At 50.8% G+C, this 20,659-nt stretch overlaps 2 protein-coding genes across 2 annotated transcripts in view; one reads left to right on the top strand and one right to left on the bottom strand.

The window, feature by feature from the left end:
• The window catches only part of CSMD2 (CUB and Sushi multiple domains 2), a 661,886-nt gene that overhangs the window by 354,642 nt on the left and 286,585 nt on the right, over positions 1-20,659 (bottom strand). The gene's annotated exons all lie outside the window — the stretch shown is intronic.
• Positions 8,559-9,142, top strand: HMGB4 (high mobility group box 4). The gene has a single exon (XM_065894571.1). The coding sequence runs from the start codon at positions 8,559-8,561 to the stop codon at positions 9,117-9,119; it is 561 nt and encodes a 186-aa protein (XP_065750643.1). The 3' UTR covers positions 9,120-9,142.

The following is a 20,659-nucleotide window of genomic DNA, read 5'->3' on the forward strand; positions in this document are numbered from 1 at the left end:
GGAGTCCCGTGACCAAGGTGTGCTCACACACCACTTGGACCCTCTTCCCTTACTGGCTCAGGTCTCTGTCTAGGTGGAGACACCACCTGTCTGGTTCATCACCTGTCTTGTTCTCCTACAGAGGCAATAGGTTTAAGAAGGTCAGGGTTAAAGGCCAGGTCTCTAAAATCAGACAGGCCTGTATTTGAATCTGGGCTTGACTGCTATCTAGTTGTGAAATGTGGGCATGTACTACGAATTCTCTGAGCCTCGGTTTCTTCATCTGTGCAATGGGATTCTGTGCTCTTGCATATAACGCATCCAGGACTGTGCCTGACACATTAGGTATCTCACAGATGTGAACTATTTTACTCCCTTGCTTAGGTCTGAGAAGAGAGGAGATGGGATCTTATCAGTGCCTTGAACCCTAGCCTCCAGAGACCCCAGAATAGTGTGGCCTCATTTCCCTGGGGAAATAAGGATGCCTGCATCCACTCTGGTGAGAGCACAGTGCAGGGGTGAAAGGGCAGGGCACTCTGCGGCATCCAGCACAGCCAGTACACTTGGCAGCCACCTTCCTTCCCGCCCTCAGGCAGCCCCAGCCTGGCCTCCACTGGCTCGTGCTTACTCAGCCTTGCCCAGTTTCCACCTGTCACTGTAACAGGAATCGGAGAAGGGACCTGCCCCCATTCCAGGGAGGGTGGCAATGTATGCCTTGCAGAGGCCTCTGGGGATTAAATCTGGATAATACTTCTTATCCAGAGGAAATGTTTGCAGATGGCTTATCGAGGAGCCTCCCACGCCAGCCTTTGCCTGCCACTCCACTGCCATTCTGAGTCTGAGCATCCTCAACGTTCCCCCTCCCCCTCCAGGAGGCAGCTAGCCGGCCCCCGCCTGACGGTGCAGCAGCTCTGAAGCCCTGGCTGAGGAAGTGAACCTCCCAGGCGGCTGGAGAATGGATGGGTTAAACCGTCTGAGGGATCGGGGTTGCTAAGGTCAGTGAGGAAGCTATCGTACAGTCAGATGGAGCCGGATTCCCATCCTGCCTCCACACCCATGGGCTCTGTGACCTGGGGAGGCTGCTTTCCCTCTCTGAGCCTCTCTTGCCCCAGTGTGCATCTCACAGTGTGACTATGATGATTCAAGGTGCTGCAGGGATGCTCAGAAACTCCTGCTGAGGCTTTAAGACACAGCAGCCATCATCCTTGGTCACGTCAGAGCTCCGCGCAGCAAGGGAAACTCGTGGGCAAAGGATCTAACATTTACTGAATCCAAAGCAGTTTGGGGCGGAGATTAAGCACATGGGCCCTGGAAGGCACCTGCCTAGGTTCAAGTCTCGGCTCTACACTTCCCAGCTGTCCAACTTTGGGCAGGTAACTGGCCTGCTTTGCACCTCGGTCTCCCCATGTATTTAATATGGATAACAACAGCACGCACCTCATAGAGCTCTAGGAGGTTTACGCGAGAGAGTGGGTTTACAAGCTCTGAGTACAGGGCTTGGCACATAGCAAGTGCTCAAGAAGCATTCGCTGTTATGGAGGGCCCACCACGTGCCAGTGCTGTCTGTACGCTACCTGAACAACGCACCGGAGACCCAGCCGTTAGCGTGGTGGAGCCAACACAAGCAGAGGGGAGAGGAGAGAGACGGGAAGGGAGACTTGGAAATGGGGGAGGGGAGAGTTCCTGTCTCATATCACTCACCCCCAGCACATCTAAGTTAACGTCTTATATTCGTGGTTTCAAGTGGCGGAAATCCTGATTAAATCGGCGTGGAGCAGAGAAGAAATTACCTGCTGCCATAGTCACAATGTAGCTGGCCCCAGGGATGATAGACCCAGGGACTCAGATGCCGCAGGCCCCCGTCTCGGGGTCCGTCTGTGCTGTGCTCTGTCTCTGGCTTCATCCTCGCTACTGCAGACGGTGCTGCTAGAGGTGCTGCTAGAGGCTCCCTGATTCACTCTCCCAGCTTCACCTCCAGAGAGAAAACGAAGATCTCTTCCCTTGGGTTCAATTAGGAAAAGCTCGCGGGGAGCCTCTGATTAGTCTAGCTGGGGTTGTGTCCACACCTGGGGCCGAGGGCATGGGCCCCTACTAGAGCTCCATGACTGGTTTTGGGGACAGTTCTCCCAAAGAAGGAATGGGCTCGAAAGAAGGGAGGGGTGCCAGGCAGATAAAAGATGTCCACTGTGGTTGAAAGAGGCAGGGGTTTGGACAGAAAGATCAGGGGCCGCTCTTCCTAGTCTGTGGTGTCAGGGAGGGGCTTTGTCAAGGCCCGTGAGGGGTACCCACAGCTGGCTGTGGGGGTTATCTCCTCAGAGGTGGTCTTGCTCTAGCTCTCATCCTCTCCCCCCCTGCCGAAGGTAAACCTGCCAAAGGTAAACACGTATGCCTGGTCCCCCGCATGCTGACCCCATTCTTACACCCGATCATCTGTCCCATTTCCTGTCCACCTGTTCACTAGCCCACTGGGCTAGGTGCTGACCCCGTACTTGGCTTTGGCTAGCCTCTGCCCATGAGAGTGGACCCAGGCTCTGTGTGTACCTGCCGAGGGGTTCAGTGGGCCATCCAGGTCAGTCTACATGCTGAACTCGGGGCATCCTATGACCTGGGGATAACTTCACCAGATGCATCTGGAATCAGGATCAACCCAGATGGGAAAAGTCTCCCCAGAACCCAGTAAGTGTTGAGATTTAGACACCTTCTTTCTTTCCACCTGCTCTCCTCCTGCAGTATTTGGCTTTGTTCCTTGCCAGCTTCCCCTTCTCCTTGGCCCCAAGGAAGTTCCTAGACGCTCAGGAGAGGCTAAACACATAGACTTTGGAGTCAAACCAACCTGAGTTTGAGGCCCGGCTCTGCCACTCATTGCTGTGAAATGAGAACAGCTGCAAAGACAGTACAGAAATTTCCTGTGTACCCCTCCCCCAGCTTCCCCTAATATTAGCATCTTACATGACCACGGTCCATGTATCAAAACTAAGAAATCAACATTGGTACTGTACCATTAGCTCAATGGAAGACTTTATTCACATTTCCCCAGTTTTTCTGCTAACGTTCCCCAGTGTTTGTTCCAGGAGCCAATCCAGCGTTTCTCATCTGCCCTGGACAAATTAATCTCTCTCTCTCTAGGCTTCTGGAGGTGATCTACCTAAAGCATTATCATCATTTGTATTAAACTATCATGGTCACATCTGATTGAGTAACATTTCTTGGCATGAGGTCCATGCCAAAGAGCCTAGTCCTGTTTATGACCATGTCTTCCCCACCAGTCTGGCTTCCAGGAAACTTCAGATGCCTCCTACCACCACCAATCCTGAGACGTATCCATCCCTCCAACACTGCTTATCGATGGCCATTAAAGCAGCAGCCGCGATGCTCCAGCAACTCAGCTACTGGTTGAAATGTGTGTGTGCGTGCAAGCACACGTGTGCACGTGAGTGGTGAGTGAGCGAGTGAATGAACTGAAAGTATAAAAGAGTGAATTAACTGGTAAGCCAGTGAGCGCATCAGTGACCTAAGTCAGCGAGAGAGTGAGGTGTGTAAAATTGACTAGGTCACGCTCCCTACCCCCTCAAGTAACCCGTTAAGCAGCGGCATACATTTCTCATCGTTGTTAACACAAGCGGGGGTTAAGAACTGCACGGGGACAGTTACAGACCACCAGCTGGATACTGTGTTCACTTCTTATTGCTGCTTTCACAAATGACTGCAAATGTAGTGGCTTAAAACAACACAGATTAATTATCTGACAGTTCTGGAGGCCAGAAGTCCAAAATGGGTGTCGCTGCGCCAAGGTCAAGGTGTCTGTGGGGCTGCACTCTCTCTGGATGCTCTAGGGGTGAATCCGTTGGCTTGCCTTTCCTGGCTTCTAGTGGTTACCTTCCTTTCTCGGCCTGTGGTCTCTTTCTGTATCTTCAAAGCCAACCGTGTAGCATCTTCAAATCTCTCTCTGACTCTGACCCTCTGCATCTGTCATCACATCTCTGTCTCTAACTCTGAAACTCCTGCCTTTCTCTGATAGGGACCCATGTGATTACATCAGCCCCACTCGGACAGTCCAGGATAATCTTCCCATCCCCAAATCTTTAACATAATCGTATCTGCGAAGTTCCTTTTGCCGTGTAAGGTAACATATTCATGGGCTTTGGGGCCTAGGATGTGGACATCTTCATGGAGCCATTATTCTACCTGCCACAGATGCGCTGCTCTGAGGGCAAGTGCAGCACTGATTCCCACCCTAAAGGAGAAAGGGCAGCAGGGGGATGGAGAGAGAGCATCACGGCATTTATCACGTGCCCCTGCCATGTACTTCTTCTCCTCATGTTGTTGCTGTTATGGCCTGGGATTTAAAAAATTTCCCCAAATTTGATGCTTGCACCCAAACTTGAGAAACACTGTGACAGATGATATGCCAGGAGCCTATGTTGCTACAATCGAGGGTAAAATTTGCCCTAGGATTTCTGGAGAAGGATTAAGAGTGGGGTGCCTCAACCCTGGGTGCACATTCCCATCAGCTGGGGAGAGTAAAAAAAACTTATTTTGAAATGAGCATGGAATTGCAAAGACAGTATAGAAATTTCCTGTATACCCCTCCCCTAGCTTCCCTTAATATTAGCATCTTACATAACCATGATCCATGTAGCAAAACTAAGAAACCACACTGGTACATTAATATTGGCTCAATGGAAGACTTTATCGCATCTCCTCAGGTTTCCCACTAGGGCCCCTTTTTGCTCCAGGATCCAGTCCAGCATTTCTCTTGCATGGGGGCATCATGTCTACAGAGTCTCCTCCAGTCTGTCGGCTTCTCAGGCTTTCCTTGTTTTCTCAAGACCTTGAGACTTTTGTACTGGTCAAGTATTTTGTAGACTGACCTTTAATTTGGGTTGGTCTAATATTTTCTCACGATTAGACCAGGGTTATGGATTTGGGGGAAGAATACCACTGGGTGAGATGCTCTTATTATCGCATCATCGAAGGGGGTGTGTGGTATCAGCAGGGCCTATTACTGATAGTCTTTGCTTTGATCCCTTGGTTACAGTGGTATCTGCCCCCTTCCTCCACTATAATGATGTCGCTTGTCCAGTTGGTGTTATCGCTGCCGAGAAAGAGGCTCTCACCACCTCCGAGGTGTGTGTGTGGGGTCCATCCCAACCTGCCTAAACAGTGTTTTCCAAATCCACCCATGGATCGTGACCCATTTGCAGGTCATAAGCTCAGACCGTGGGGTGCATTTTAAAGAAAAAAATAAAGTAGAGGAGACTATAACAGAATAGAATGGAGAAGAAAAGAGTACGTCACACACATAGTAGGTACAGTTTCGTAAAACTTCTGTTTCTGAAAACTTTATGTGCTCAGAGACCTTATCTTTACAATGGGGATAAAAGTAGCATGCCCTGACTCGCACCCCACACACAGGGTTGTCACGGAGATTAGATGAGCTGATATGGGTGAAGTGCTTAGAACAGAGGCACACATCAGGCGTTGTATAAATTATTATGAGATATGCATGTGCATAAATGGGTCACGGTGTAAAATACATTTCTTATTGTAGACTACAATCCAGAAGTTTGCAAATACTGAACTCACATCTCTAGACTGGGGTGGGCAGGCTTACGAGCCCCAACCCAACCCGAGTGCACAGCCACTCGTTCGTTTACGTGTTGTCTTTTGAGCTACGATGGCGGAGCCGAGAACTTGCAACAGAAAATGCACGGCCCACAAAGCCTGCACTATTTACTACCCGGACCTCCAGAGCAGCACCCCTGCCTGCAGGTCAGCTCATGGTACAAAGGACATTAGACACTTCTTCCTAAGCCACGTGGCCTTGTCCTGCCACCGCCCGGCAGGCACACCGGCCCCTGCAGGCCCCTCTGGGCTGTGTGACTGGCCAGCACTGAGGCCTCCAGAAGCTCGATACCCTGCTACTTTGGATGGATGCCCACACTTGCTTTATTTATCCACCTCCGCTGTTCACGCTGGAAGGTTAGAAACACAGCACACTGGTCAGGGTCCCAGCAGGAAACAGATGGCCACTCAAATTAGAATAATTTGAGGAGTGTTTAACAAAGAGGCTATTTACAAAGGGATGGGCAAGGTGTTGGAAAGCCACAAGGGAGAGCTGAATCCTCAGAGGCTAGTAAAGGTGGAGCTCTTACCACCCTCAGCAGGGGGGACAAGGAGAGGGAACCTGGAAGGAGAGTCATTTCGAGAGGATGCCTTAAGAGGAGATGGGGCTTTCAGTCTGGGGCTGGGGAGCCAGTTCCAGGCAATCCCACGGGGAGGGAGCCAGAGAGTAACTGCCTTGACCTCACCTCCCTCCGTCCCTCCCTGATGTCCTGTTGGGGTCCCCATTGGTCAAACTGAAGTGGAAGCCGGAGGGCATAGGAGCCACTGATGTGGTCCATATGGGTCAGATTCCCAGGACAGGGAGCGTGCTGGGGAAGGATGGAAAGGAGCAAACCTCAGATGCCAGCGCACACAGCATCGATTTAGAAAGTCTGGTGTATTTACTTCTCCCGCAGCTCCACTAGACAAAGGGGCGCACTGCTTCACCCCGCCAAGTCGGGAATGTGGCCCCAACACCAAAGGACTGTCATAGGTTTCACCTTAACTGTCTTCTCTTCCTAGATCTGCTAGGCTCCGGGTGGCTGTCATGGAGTTAATGTTCCTGGACCTTATCATCCGGGGGGCGGGGGGCAGAAGGTTGTGAACAGAGGCACAGAGAAGCTGCTGGGTGTTTTGTGAGTCTGAGCTGAAGCTGATTATCATGTCTGGATGTTACGCAAGTTCTTCCTCACAACCCGGCCTTCTAGCTCAGGAAGGAGCTGTGTCTCATTCATCTTGGCAGCCCAGCTCAAGTCCAACAGACAGACGAGCCAACCTCCGGCCGCCGTGGGACAAAGAACCCGAGCGGCAAAAAGCTCCCTAGGCTGAGAAGTGTCCCCAGATTAAACTGTTCCCACTGGCCAGACCTCTCTGCCCCCACCGCTGGCCCGGACTCCCTGAGCTGGCATCTGGTATCTCACGGGCTCCCCAGTCCGGCCACAGAACTATAGCATGTCACCGGGAGAGTCTTTCCTGGCCCGTGGAACACGGATTCCACATCACTGATTTCATAGATGAAACATCACAGGCTTACAGGAAGGAAGGGACTGGCTTGGGTAAGCCCAGCCGCCTCGTGGCGAGCTGGGACTAGAATTCAGGATTGCAGACTCTAGTCAATATCCATCTTTCTTTTATGTAAGATGGAAGGTGAAATCGGTTGTGGAGCCTTGGGAATGGCCTTGGCCAAAATCCAAAATGTGGTCTAGCCTCAGGCAAGTTTCAGTGTCAGACTCGCTCAGCTGCTGAGGTCATGAACCCGGACCCTAGGCCCCCCAGGCAGCTGTTCTGTGCAGGTGGGATGAACAGAGGCTCCAGTCAGGCAAATCGGTTCAAATCCAGATCCAACCTGTTAGTGGCTGTTTTACCTTAAGCAGGTTAATTTTATGTTGATGAGACTCAGTGTTCCAGTCCTGTAAACCTGGCTCTGTCATCAACCACTGAGTGGTATCAACTCCATGACCAGGTAAGCAAGTACTTCGCAATGCCCAAAGGTCAATAAATGACACTTTTCTTTTCTTTTCCCTCCAGCTGGAAGACTGACGGAATATTTGCAACTTTTTTCTCAAAAAGCCAGAGGCCGACTAGTTTGACTGTAGCTGCTAGAGCTCTGTGCTCTAGCCCCAAGAAACGGGGACCCCTGGGATAAAGGCAGGGGGGCCTCCTGATAGGCCAAGGATTCTGCCTCATTTTCATGGACTCAGGCGTAATTAGTAAAATCTTAAGGTTCTCCTCCCGTCTTCCCTAACCTCCACCCCACCCCCAATTTCCTCAGAGAAATGAAGAGTTCAGACGTATAGGCCAAGTGCTTGGGTTTTAAATTAGACGACTTTGTCCTGACAGGAACCGAGTCACAGCTGCCATACCTGATTATTTTTAGAGTTACTACTAAACTCTCTGTACAGGATGAGCTACCACTGTTCAAGGCAAACAGAAAGACTTCACATTTTATCATGACAGCTCTGGAGCCATCCACCTCCTCGTGTTCATTATTTCCAACCTGTCTTTGGAAGGGATGAGGCGGCATCTTGACAATCGTACGGCGGGGAAGGCAGACCCCGTGGCTTGTTACTACAGCCGAGGGATGGAAAGCTCCCCAACTGAGCAAAGCCCACTGCCTCCAGGAAACCAAGGAGAAACATTCCGGGGGGGGCGGGTACCGCTCCAGAGCCTTCTCTGCATGAACCATTATCTTTCACGAGAAGCAAAATGTGACCGCCAAGTAGCCAACCAGTAAGAGCACGTGTATGCAAATGCCACCAGCACTGGCCTGGAGTGGCCAGCTTGTGAGTGATGTCACAATCCCCTCTGACCCAACAATGCCACCACCACTGAAAAGGCGGACCCCTGCCTGCAGCTCTTACAGAGAGAAACATTCACCACCAGCAGAGCACCTTCTAATTGCTCCTGGAGTGTGGCAGACAAAAGTCTCTGCCGTCTGAGTTACTGGATCCAGAAAATAAAATGACCCTATGAACATGGGAAGAGAAGTCCAGCTAAGGCCCAAGGCAAACGTCTCTTCTTACATCCACTTTTTGATGGATTGCAGAAACAAGTTCATGGAGCAGAAGCCAAACACCCACCTTGGCTTTAAAGAGTTCTCTAGAAAGTGTTCGGAAAAATGGAGGTCTATCTCAAAGCACGAAAAGGCCAAATATGAAGCCCTGGCTAAGCTCGACAAAGCCCGATACCAGGAAGAGATGATGAATTACCCCGGCAGGAAGAAGAAGAAGAGAAAGCGGGACCCCCAAGCACCCAGACGACCTCCATCGTCCTTCCTACTCTTCTGCCAAGACCACTACGCCCAGCTCAAGTGGGAGAATCCAAACTGGTCAGTAGTGCAGGTGGCAAAGGCCTCGGGGAAGATGTGGTCAGCAATGACAGCCTACGACAAGGAGCCCTATGAACAAAGGGCAGCTTTCCTGAGAGCTAAGTACCAAGAGGAACTGGGCATCTACCGTAATGCCAGGAAGAAGAGCCTCCAAAGGTCGGCTAAGAACCGGCGCAGAGGGTTCAAAAAAACTGTCAGACGCAACTGATGGATCCAATTAGAAATAAAATGCCATTCTCCGGTACTGCCTGTCCCTGGTCTCTTGTGTAGCGTTAGGGGGACAACTGCTGCCGCTTTGGGAAACAAGTGAGTGGCATGGTGGAGCTGAGATCAGGGTTTGGAAACTGATCCCAGGAGGGGCTGGCTTTGGGACAAGAGTCTGAAGAGTGTGTGGTCCGTACTTACCGGGCTTGGCTTGGGCAGGCATGGTGGGGTGGGAATCTCCAGGTGTAAAGAAGCTAGGAGTCCTGGGGGTGGGAGCATCCTGGTCCCAAGTGGTTCTCCAGGGTGGAGAACCCTACTCAGAGTGAAGTGAGCAAACGCCAGCCCTGCCACCCTCCTTGCCAGGAGGGCAAAAGGCCTGGAGTCCAGGTCAGGCTCCCAATTCAGGCCCCAGCAGAGGCTGGGAAGTGAGTTGAGGTGGGCCTTAGGGGACTCAGTGTCTCCAGGGATTCCAGAACTGGTCCTCCAGCAAGGCTTAGATACTATTAGTGGGTCAGGATGAGACTCCAGTGGTGGTCCCTAGTCTAGTCACTAGGATGAAGCATGGGGCTGATTTTACAAAAAGAGGCAACTGACTCTGCCCCAAGTACTATAACTTGGAGAGAACCCTTTCCTTGACATTTTGGTGAGCATCTCTCGGTCATTTTTCTGTGGACGTAAGCACAACACAGAGTGGACATCTGCTGCCTGTATGACCACCGCCGCATCCATTCCTTTTCTCCTGCTCACAGCACACCGACTCCATCCTGACCAAGGCTGGATCAGATGGAATCCCCCTGGCTACAGTGATTGGCTCAGTGACGGTCATGTGACCCAAGTTAGTCCAATCAGAGTAGATCTCAGGACTTGCGTAAGGAATCCTAGGGGAGGATGCAGCTCTGGGAGCTGTTGGCAGCCGTTTGCCTCATTCTCAGGCCAAAATGTTAGTCCCTTTGGCATCCTGGACTTTTCATTGAAGATAAGCCCACACGTTTTGGATTTTGTCTAAGATAGCTTGAGTTCGGTTTTCTGTCACTTAAAATGAGTCAAAACTTGTCATTTGATACAAATGGGATTGTTCCATCTACTATGACTGTATTTTTCAGGCAATAATACACTGTGGGCAACGTTTCATACCAATCTAGATTGATATGGAATATTCTGAAATGGCCCTTGACTTCTGATATCGAAGAGACTGGGCCCAATTGCAAAATTTTTTGGTCACCAGGTTCTGCATGCAAAAGACTTCCTTAATTCCAGCTCTAAACCCCTATTCCCTGAGGGATCTGCATCTCTGTAGCCTGCTGTTGTTTCAAATTTTACTTTTGGAACAAAAATAAAAATACGTAGTTTTGAATAGCCTTTTAGAACTGGGTCAGCCTTTAGGGGGTGAGAGGTAATAGAGTGGAGTGATTTAGAAATCCAGGGTCTGGAACCAAGGCCATTTACGAAGGGCTCCCACGCACCAGGCCCTGTGCTGGGTACCAGGAGGCCCAATGCGGTCTACTGTTAGGTTCCTGCCCTGACGAGAGGGATGGACACGGGCATGAACCACAGCCCTACAAGGCCTGAGGAGAGTATAGACTGCACAAAGAGCTGGGGGCGGGAGCGAGTACCACCTACCAAGGCAACTGCTAAAGTCTTCATGGAGGAAGCAGCTTTACGCTCCTCGGCAACCTTGTACTCATGCTGGCCGGATTCCTGTTCCCGCCTCTCCCATTCCCCACAGGTGCTGTTCCAACTTGTCTCTGCTTCTCCTCCAGCCCAACCTCCAATCTCTCAGGAGACACCCTCATTTCCTGCTTCATTGAGAATACAGAGATGATCAAATAAAGCACTGTCGGTTTTCTTCCTTCTCAACGTGTCACCCACAGCCATCTTCCCTCCTGGTCTCACGCCTCATAGCCAGAACCCTCTCACTATCCTCTTCCCCACCAACCTCGGGCCCTTGCTCCTCCTGTAAAGATGCTGACCCTCCGGCCTGTAAGCTTGCTGTCCCGACACAAGTGGTTCTGATCACTGGCAGGACCTTGGGCAAGTAAGTTCTCGTTCCTCTGTCTCAGGTTTCTCATCTGTGCAAAGGGGATGATGCCTGCCCCTCAGGTTGTTTCAGTGATTAAATGATGTAACACACGCAAAAGCATTTGGCACGGTCCTTAGCACATAAAAGGTACTGTGGTTGACCCCCTAGGGTGGCTGTCCTATGATTTCCCCCTCCTGGTGTTCACACCCTGGTACGACCCCCCTCCCATTAAATGTGGGCAGAATCTGTGACTTCCCTTGTTTTTTTTCCTTTTTCGGCCGCGCCACGCGGCATGCGGGATCTTAGTTCCCCGGCCAGGGGTCGAACCTGCGCCCCCTGTAGTGGAAGCATGGAGTCTTAACCACTGGACCGCCAGGGAAGTCCCCCTGTGACTTGCCTTTAACCAACAGAATAGGGCAGGGGAGATGGGACGTGACTTCCTCTGTGATTCCACCATGGTATATAAAAGTCTATCTTGCTGGTGGATTTGCTCTATAGAGATTCTTCCTGCTGGCTTGATGGAGTAAGTGGCCAAGCTGGGAAAGCCCACGTGGCAAGGAACTGTGGGGAATCTCTAGGAGTTGAAGGTGCCTCGGACCAACAGCCAGGAAAAAACCAAAGCTCTCAGTCCTACAAACACAAGAAACTAAGTGCTGCAGCAACCACGTGAGCGGGGGAGTGTATCCTTCCCCAGCCGAGCCTCCACGTGAGAACTCAGCCCTGGTTGACACCTTGATTGCAGCCTTGTGAGACCTCAAGCGGTGGACCCAGCTAAGCTGTTACCGGATTCGGACCGAGAGAAATGAGGAGATAATGAACATGTGTTGTTTTAAGCCAACAAGTTTGTGGTAATGGGCTACACAGCAACAGATAACTAATACGGTACTCAGTAAATGCCGGCTTCCTTGTCATCCTAAAATAAACCATCTTTAACTTTCTTTCTCCCTCCAGCCTCTACCCCACCTGTTTAATTTCTTTTCCTTTGCTACCAACCTCTGGAAGGTGGCGGACGCCCCCCAGTGCTAATTAGATCCTGACTTGTACTCTGCAGCAGTTCCAGGGAGGCTGTCTTGTTTCCAGCCTGGCTCTTGGTGGGCAGCGGCTGTGTGTTACATGACAGTCCCCTCTGGGAAGAGGGCCCCCACACAGCTGGACCCCAGGCCTCATGCCACTCTTTTCTGGTTTCCTCTGTGATTAATTACGTGGATGTGGGCGGCTAAGTCAGAGTTTTGACAACAGTTTGCAGCGCCCCCGCTGAAAACTAACTCTATTAACAGTCCTCTATGAAAAAGCCGACAGGAGGTTGTGAATCTGTTGGCTTCTAATGACTGTAACGTAATGACAGTGAAGGGGGAAGGAGGGGAGGAGGAGAAGTAGGGGGAGCCTGGGTCTAACATAATAGGCGAGAGGAAAAGCAGGCAGAAAACCTGGTGCGGTACCAGCATTCCACGCAGACCCACTCGGCTGGGCTCAGGGGCCCCTGCCCTGGGGAAGAAGGAGGCTGAGTCTTCGGGCCCATGGCTGTCTTAATGCCTGAATCACTCCACTCTGACCCTTCTCTCCCAGAGCCTTTTCCTGTGTTCATTTATTCAGCAAATATTCATGTCAATCTTAAGCCTGCAACGTACCAGAAACTGTTCTACTACCAGGGAGGCAGCGAGGCCCCTGATCTCTTATAAATAAACAAGTCAACAAATAAACACACCAGGTCATTTTTTGATAGTGTCAAGTGCTCTGAAGAAAATAAACCGGGCTAATGAGATAAACAATGACAAGTGGGGTTGAGGGCGCTTTAAATGGGTGGTCAGAGAAGATGACATTTGGGTTTTGATTTAAAGGACGAGAAGGAGCCAGGCCTGCCAAGGCCTTAGGGAAGAGTTGTTCAAGTAGAAGGACAGCAAGTGCAAAGATCCTGAGGCAGGAAGGAGTGAGCTTGGCATATTAGACAGAGGGAGGCTAGAATGACTGGAGGGGTGAGTGAGTGGCTGAGATGCAGTTGGAGAGGACAGGCCTTGGCAAGGAGTTTATTTTGAAACCTAAGGGCTATGGGAGCCAAAGAGGCTTTTCTGCAGGGCATCCATGTGCTTCCATTTCCACTTCTGGTTAATGGTCATTCTAGCGTCTTCGAAGACTACCAAGGCCAATAAGGGGATGCTAGCGCCTCCCAGGTCTGCAAGAGAAAGAGGCAAGGCTAGCGAATACCAAATCCATGACCTTCTTCCCTTTTGGAGGGGAGATAATCAGGAACCTCCACTTGGTCCTCCTGGGAGCAGCTGTAAGCTAAAAATCAAACATGGAAGTTGTGAAACGTCTCTCCCTGTGATTTGTTTTCCCAGAGATGGGGGGGGAAGGACAGGCACGGGTGCCAAAATATTCCAGGAGCACACTGCTTCCCAGGCCTCAGATTTCCATGTGGAGCAGCTCCCACTAGACCAGTGGTTCTCAACTTTGAGGCTGCATTAGAATCACCTCAGACCTTATTAAGATACAGAATGCTGGGCCCCACCCCTGGAGTTTGATTCAATTCTTCTGGGAGTTGGGCCTAATTTGCATTAGGATAATAATTTGCATTTCTAAAAGTTCCCAGGTGGTACTGATGCTGCTGGTCCCAGGACCACAGAGGAGTTCTTTCTCCTCGCGCCGCCCTGGCATTTACTCTGAAGAGGAGGCCTCACTGATCTGCCTGGTGAGCTGAGAGAGAGGAAGCGCTGGCCTGCTCTTCCCTCCTCCCCCAGCCAATCCCAGCTGCAAAGTGTGCCCAGGTCTGCTCTCCAACCAGTTCATCAGCAGTAAAGGTGAAAGGTTCATCCTCATCTGTCTTTCTCTTTCATCGGCCAACTGATTCTGAACTTGACAAAGGAGTATTTATTCGTCTGTTTGTTTATTGATTTGGGGGGCTTCCCTCAAATCCCAACGGAGAAGTCGATCCCAGTTGCAAACAATCGATTAGCATCTGGGCCACACGGCATCACTGGGATCTTAGAGTTGATTTCAGCCTCCACTAAAGCATGTTTGGGGACAAAAAGGTCCAGTTTCTGGGCCTATAAGATTGAGGACCAGGCCCCTGGCCAGGGTGAGGTCACCAGGGTGAAGTCACAAAGCCCTGGCACCTTTGGGTCTCGTCATGCACCTCTAATCACATGCCCACAAACAATACCTGCCCTCCAGGTGTGCGGGAGGATAAACGAAATGTCTGGGACATCCTTGTAAATGAAGTCTGATGTGTCAGAAGTGCCCAGCAGATGGGGGTGCCCGCCCTGGTCTCTAAGGGATGCTTCAAAGGAGGAGAGAACAACACACACAAAGGCAGTTCAAGCAGGAGAAAGAGCCTGGCCAAAGGCCAAAAGGGGGTCATGTGACCCTGCAGACCGGCCTTGACCTCTGGGTGGATCAGCAGTGAGGCACTGAGCGTCCCCCTGTGGCCACCCCCTGTAACAGTTGCCTTGCAACAGCTCCCCCTACTTGTTGCTCCCTTTCCAGTCCTTTCTCTGCTCCAGCTGGCTGAGCGATATGTGAAGACTCCTCCCCGTCAGCAGTGAAACATTTCAGTGGTTGCCCCTCACTACGGGAGTCTGACACAGGATAATCAGGCCACTGCTGCCTCACGAGTTGCACTGTCGCCCACACTCAGCTTCTGAAATGGCTCCCAGTGAACCAGGCCTTCTGCGATTCACACCCTTGTGTGATTCCTCCCTTTGAGTGTGGGCTGGACCTAATGACTTCCTTCTGATGCACAGAATAGGGCCGAAGTGGCAGGATGTCACTGCTTCGGAAGGGACTAGGCTACGAAAGACTCTCTCTGGCTCTCTCTCTTTCTCGCTTTTGCTCAGAGCAAACTGACATGTTGAAAGCCACCCTGTAGAGAGGCCCACGTGGCAAGGAATTGAGGGTGGCTTCTGGTCAATGCCCAGCAAGGAACTGAGGCCCTCAAACAGCTGGCAAGGACCTGAATCCTGCCAGCAACCGTGAGTAAGCTTGGAAGCAGACACTTTTATTGCAACTTTATGACAGGCCCGGCTAAGCCGTACCTGATTCCTGACCCGTAGCAACTAAGGTGGTAGATGTGGTTTCATGGCACTGAGGTTTGGGATAATTTGTTACAAACTGAAATAGATAATGAATACAGATTTTGGTATCAAGAGGGGGATAGTGCCATGAAAAATATCTTAAAAAGTGAGATGTCTTTGGAACCAGGCAGTGGGTAGAGACTGGGAGTATTCTGAAGACCTTGTTAGAGAAACCTGGACTTTGAGGATGTTGCTGGTGAAGGTTCAAAAGGAGGTGAGAACATGTTACTGGAAACTGGAAGAAAGGGATCCTTGTTATGCAGTGGAAGAAAGTTTAGCGACAATGTCGTCTGCAGGGATATGGAAGGCAGGACATGCACCGAATCAACTTTGTGATCGAGCTAAGGAGGTGTCCGAGCAAAGGGCTGAAGGTACTGGCTGGTTTCTTCTTGCTGCTTATGTGAGAAGAGAGATAAATTGAGGGAAAGGTGGTTGAAAAGGAGCCAGACTTCATAGTTTGGAAAGTTCTCAGCCTCCCAAGACAGCAAAGGATCCTAAAATTAAGAGATGGCTTTGAGCAGTGTTGAGAAAAGGTGGTCTGGAGATAAAGCTGAGGGTGTGACTGTGCAGCCTTTGGCTAAGACCTAGGAAACATCAAAGGACTGTAGTGTTATTCAGCCACATAAAGGCCCTTTAGAGAGATTAGGGTGGGCCTTACAGATCCCCAAGATCAAACAATAGGGCCTCTGGGAAGCATATGAGCATCGTCCCTTGACCTTCTTAGCGGAAGCCCAAGGTAGAGAAGTTTAGTTCAGAGAAATCTGTGGTTGTGGCTTTTGTGTAAGAGAGCGGCTCTCGATGAAATTTACAGAAGACCCACAAAGTTTTGGAGAAAACTATTATCAGAAGAAACACTGTCAGCTTGGACTAAAAAGGACAGAGACAGTACAAAACAAAAAAAGGTCACTGGCCTCCCAAAATTCTCAGCAGGAAGCAGGCTGAAGAAAAGTCAGCTTCAAACATGCACTTCCTTTCATGAAGAAAAAAAAAAAGGAAGACTCAGAGGGAGAAACCAAGAACTCAGAAGGTACAGTTAAATATTCCCAGATTTTAAAACTAATCAAGAAACTTCCAATATATTCCTGGATGGATTTCAGAATTGTTATGGACCAGGGACTTTTTTCTGCCCCACATTGTCCCCCATTTTGAGTAAGAATGTCTAGAGCCATTACCCTGTACCTATCCCACCACTGTATGTCAGGTGAGTGGGGACAGAGAACTTGTCTGTCTAGTTTTGCAGAGCTACCGATCCAGAGTAACAGCACTCTAGGACCTGTACTCAAGGAACTACACCCAAGAGCTTCAACCGCACTTGAACTTGATTTAGATGGTGAGATTCTGGACTTTGAGCTGATGCTTTCACGGGATGAGGCTTTTGGGGGCCTTGGGAAGGGGTAACTGTGTGTCGCATGTGGCAAGGACATGAATCATTGGGGGCTGGAGGGCAGCTGGCGGTAGGCAGCTTCAGAAGTGACTAAACGGTCTTTGTCTCCTGCCATTCACACCCTTGTACAGCCCCCTCCCCTGGTGTGTGGGCTGGACCTAGTGACTTCCAACACAGGGAATACAGCAAAAGTGACGGGCTGCCGCTTCTGAGATTAGGTTATAGAAGACTGTGACTCCTGTCTTCCTCTCTCTCGGAGTCACCCTGACGAAGCCAGAAGCCATGTTGAAAGCTACGCTATGGAAAGGAACGGAGGTAGCCTCTGGTCAACAGCACTGAGGAACTCAAAATCCTTCAAAGCACCCTGGGAATAAGCTTGGAGCAAATCCTTTTCCCCAGCTGAGCTTTGAGATGATCACAGCCCTGGAATACTCCTTGATGGCAGCCCCGTGAGAAACTCTAAGCCCGGAGAAGAACCCAGCTGAGCCACACCCAGATTCCTAACATGCAGACAAGGTGATAAACGTTGCTCCAAGCCATAAGTCTTGGGATGATTTGTTAAACAGGAACAGATACTTAATACACCCACCCTAAGGTCCTGCCCTACAGTATTTCTCCCAGAAACACTACACTCTCCTCGGGGCCTTTGCACATGCTACTCCAGGGTGAACTCATCCTACCTTTTAGGTCTGGGAAACTTCCACCTTCAGACAAGACTCAGGTCAAGTGTCCCTTCCTCCATGAAGCCCTCTTGGACCCTCCCACCCTCTTCTGTGCTCCCATATCACGTCACCATCTCATTCATATCACATCTTAACTAGTGTTTGTCTTGACTAGTGAAGGAGGGCAGGTGCCTTGCCTTATTCATCCTGGTACCCTTAAAATCTAACACAATGCTTGACATGCAGTAAAATAATAATAGGAAACTGTTATTTACGTACCTATGCCATGCCTGGTAGTGTTTGAGGCAATTTACATGTACCGATCTTATTTACTAATAAACTGAATGAGGCAGAAACTTTAAACACCCCCATTTTGAAGATGAGGAACTGAGACTCTAGGCGAGGCGCTTGGTGCTGGAAAATGAGCAATGGAACCTCCCATCCCGGGCTTGGCAGTGTCAGTTCCCTCCTCTCTCTCGGGAACTCTACACAGGCAGAGTTGGGCCAGGAGGCCCAGACACACACTCTGTGTTTGGCATTTCCGGAGAAATACCTGGATCTTTCCCTTGGCGCCTCCGAGGAAGGGCTTGGCTGTCACCCAGAGAATTTGTTGGGCACCAGAAATCACACCTCCAGCTCTCTGCTCACAGCTGTGCCTCTGGCCCGCAGGCAGGATAAGCGTTTCCCCGCCCTCACACCCTGTCATTACAAACCATGTAAATTCCTCGATACTCATGTTGAAATGAACAGATGCGGCTCTGTATTTTTAATGCATTATCTGCGATTAGCAGCAGTGGGCATGAAAGAGCTCTGCGGTCCCCGGGGCCGCCCCTGCTGGACGCAGCTGCGAGTACGTTTGCGCTGAAGAATCCAGCCCGGCTCCTCTGGCCCACGCGGCTCTGGCGAGTGGGTGAGGGAGCGTCCATTTGCACAGCGTCTGCCCTGCCAGGAAGCAGAAGGGGGCCTGCCGACACCTGATGGTCACTCCACTGCCGACCTGGCCCTCCTGCCATCCCCCCCAATGCTGTCTAAACACCCTGAGAGGATGTCCTCCACCCGCCTGTCACGGGTGATAAAGGTTTTTTACGGGCTTGGGGTCTGCAGTGTAGAGTAAAGGTCTGTGAGAAAATGCAAAGGGGCGTGCTGCCGTGCCCGGGGCAAACGTAAGGGGGAGTCTGCATGGATTTCAGAGAAGAAGGTGCTGGTTGGTGAGAGGTACCTGTGCACACCAGCTCCGTCCGAAGGAGGAAGATATTTTTGGTAATACATATAATGCTAATAACCAGCATGTATTGGGCACTTACTGTGTTCCAGGACCTGATTTAATGCTCGCCGGGCATCAGCAGAAGGCAGTGTCAATTCCCCCTGCCCCTGCCACCTCCAACCGCAGACCACAGCCAAAGACCAGCGGGAATCCACCTGTAGTTGAACAAAGGGGATTTTTGGCTCTTTGCGAAGAGAGAGGGCGAATGCACAGCCCTGGGAACTGTGGGGCGTCTCAGTAACAGGAGGTTGGAAAGAACTTACTGTAGGAATTAGGTTTGCGTTAGGTGATTTGGGGGAGGTTCAAAGAAGTGGAGCTTTGCTCTGGATTGGATGCTGTCAGGAAGTCGATATACTTCTACCATTGGGTACTTAATAAATTTTATCTAGAAGGTGGGGGGAATGAAGCAAGACTAAAGTTGTAATTGGTAAAGGAGCAGCTGTCACTCATGTTGGCCAAGAGGCAGGGGGATGGTCGGTCACTTTTGTTTTTCCGTAATGTCCTTGTTTGTGTCTGAGTTCAGATGTGGTTACGAAGTAGTCTTGTTTTTGTCTTAATCCGTCACGGTCGTGGAGCGCTCACATGCCAAAGTCTAGGTGTGGGGTACAGGCCAGCTCCCAGCACCAGGCCAGTCTCTGGTCCTCAGGGGCTGCTGTTCCCTTTCCCAACAGGCCCTGTTATTGTGCCAGTTTACAGAAAAAAGAAATTGAGGCTCAGAGAGTTGCCAAAGCTAAGAAGTGGTGCTGTGATTCCAGCATCACTGAAACTGTAGTGGGTGCTGAGGGACTCAGGGGGACAGGAGGGGAAGGGGTATGACTACGGGAAGCCAGGCTGACCATGAAGGGGACTGGCTACGATGGTGAAATAGAGAGAACATAGGATTTGGAGCTGGAGATCTCCACTTTCGAAATCTGTCCCTGCCACTTACTAGCTACCCGGCCCTGGGCAATTTTCCGAACATCTTAGATCCAATTTCTTCTTACGCATGATGGGAATATAAAAGTCTGTTTCCCACAGTTATTGTGAGAAAAAAAAATGGAAGAGACACAGTATAAGGCACCTATGCAACAGTGGGGGGACAGAAGAGTCCCCTCCGAGCACTTCCTGTGTGCCAGCCACTGTTCTGAGTATCTCACATGTACAGACTCATCTAACACAGCCGCCCCATGAGGCAGGTTCTATTAGAGTCCCTGGTTTGCAGGAGAGAAGATGGAGGTACAGAGAGGTTAAGCAACTTCTCTGAGGTCACACAGCTATCAAGGAGCAGAACTCAGGCATGCTGGCTCCAGCACCCTCACTCTACTCCCTCATGGTAGCTGTTGGATCACAGCCCCTTCCCTTCCCTTGCTGCAAGGACTTCAACCTCAACGAGTCTAGTCACATTTTGATGGGGATTGCATGCTCTGGAACTCCCCTGGTCCCAGACTTTTGCTCATGGAAGGGTCTAAGCTGCTCGCTTGGCTCTGGTTCGGAGAGCACTTGTTTCCTTTTGGAAGGTCAAAACACTCTCGGCATGACAAATACTATAGATTCAGCTCACCGCAGTGGATAGATCAAATAAAACAGTATTGCCTTATTGGTATTCCTGTACCTTTCAGTAAGTAGTAAAACCAGAGAGAAAAACACTGAGAAATGAGTAAAAACTAAAAGGGGCCCAGGGCGGGGTCGGGGGGAAAGACTCAGTGCTGCAGCCAAAGCCCTCCCGAGCCACGGCTGATGTGCGGGCAGAAGGCTGCCCGAGAGGAAAGGGGTCAGAGTGGCCAGTCGGGCCCCTCCCGGCCCACAGCGGCGGGCGGCTGTTCAGAGTGGCCTCAGCCAGCGCCACAGTCCAAGGCTGAATCAGCTCTGGTTAGTCCTAAGCGGTTGACCAGGTTTGTAGTTTGCGTCCCCAGTTCTGGAAGACTGGGAGGCAAGGACTCCTGGGCCCAGGGACGCCAGTAATCAAGGTCCTTCCCGCCTCCGACCCCCTGCAGGCCGCGTTCCACCACCACTTGAGGGAGATGAAGTCCTCGAACTCCCATCAACATTCCCTCTGCTGTTTCATGCAATCCCACGTCACTGTCATCAACCTTCCTGAGGCTCATCTGTTCTTAATTATATCTCTAAATCCCGAGGCATCACAACTGTGCGAATTGGGGGAATTTAGC

Source organism: Phocoena phocoena, chromosome 1, assembly GCF_963924675.1.
Source record: "Phocoena phocoena chromosome 1, mPhoPho1.1, whole genome shotgun sequence".
NCBI classification, from domain to species: domain Eukaryota; kingdom Metazoa; phylum Chordata; class Mammalia; order Artiodactyla; family Phocoenidae; genus Phocoena; species Phocoena phocoena.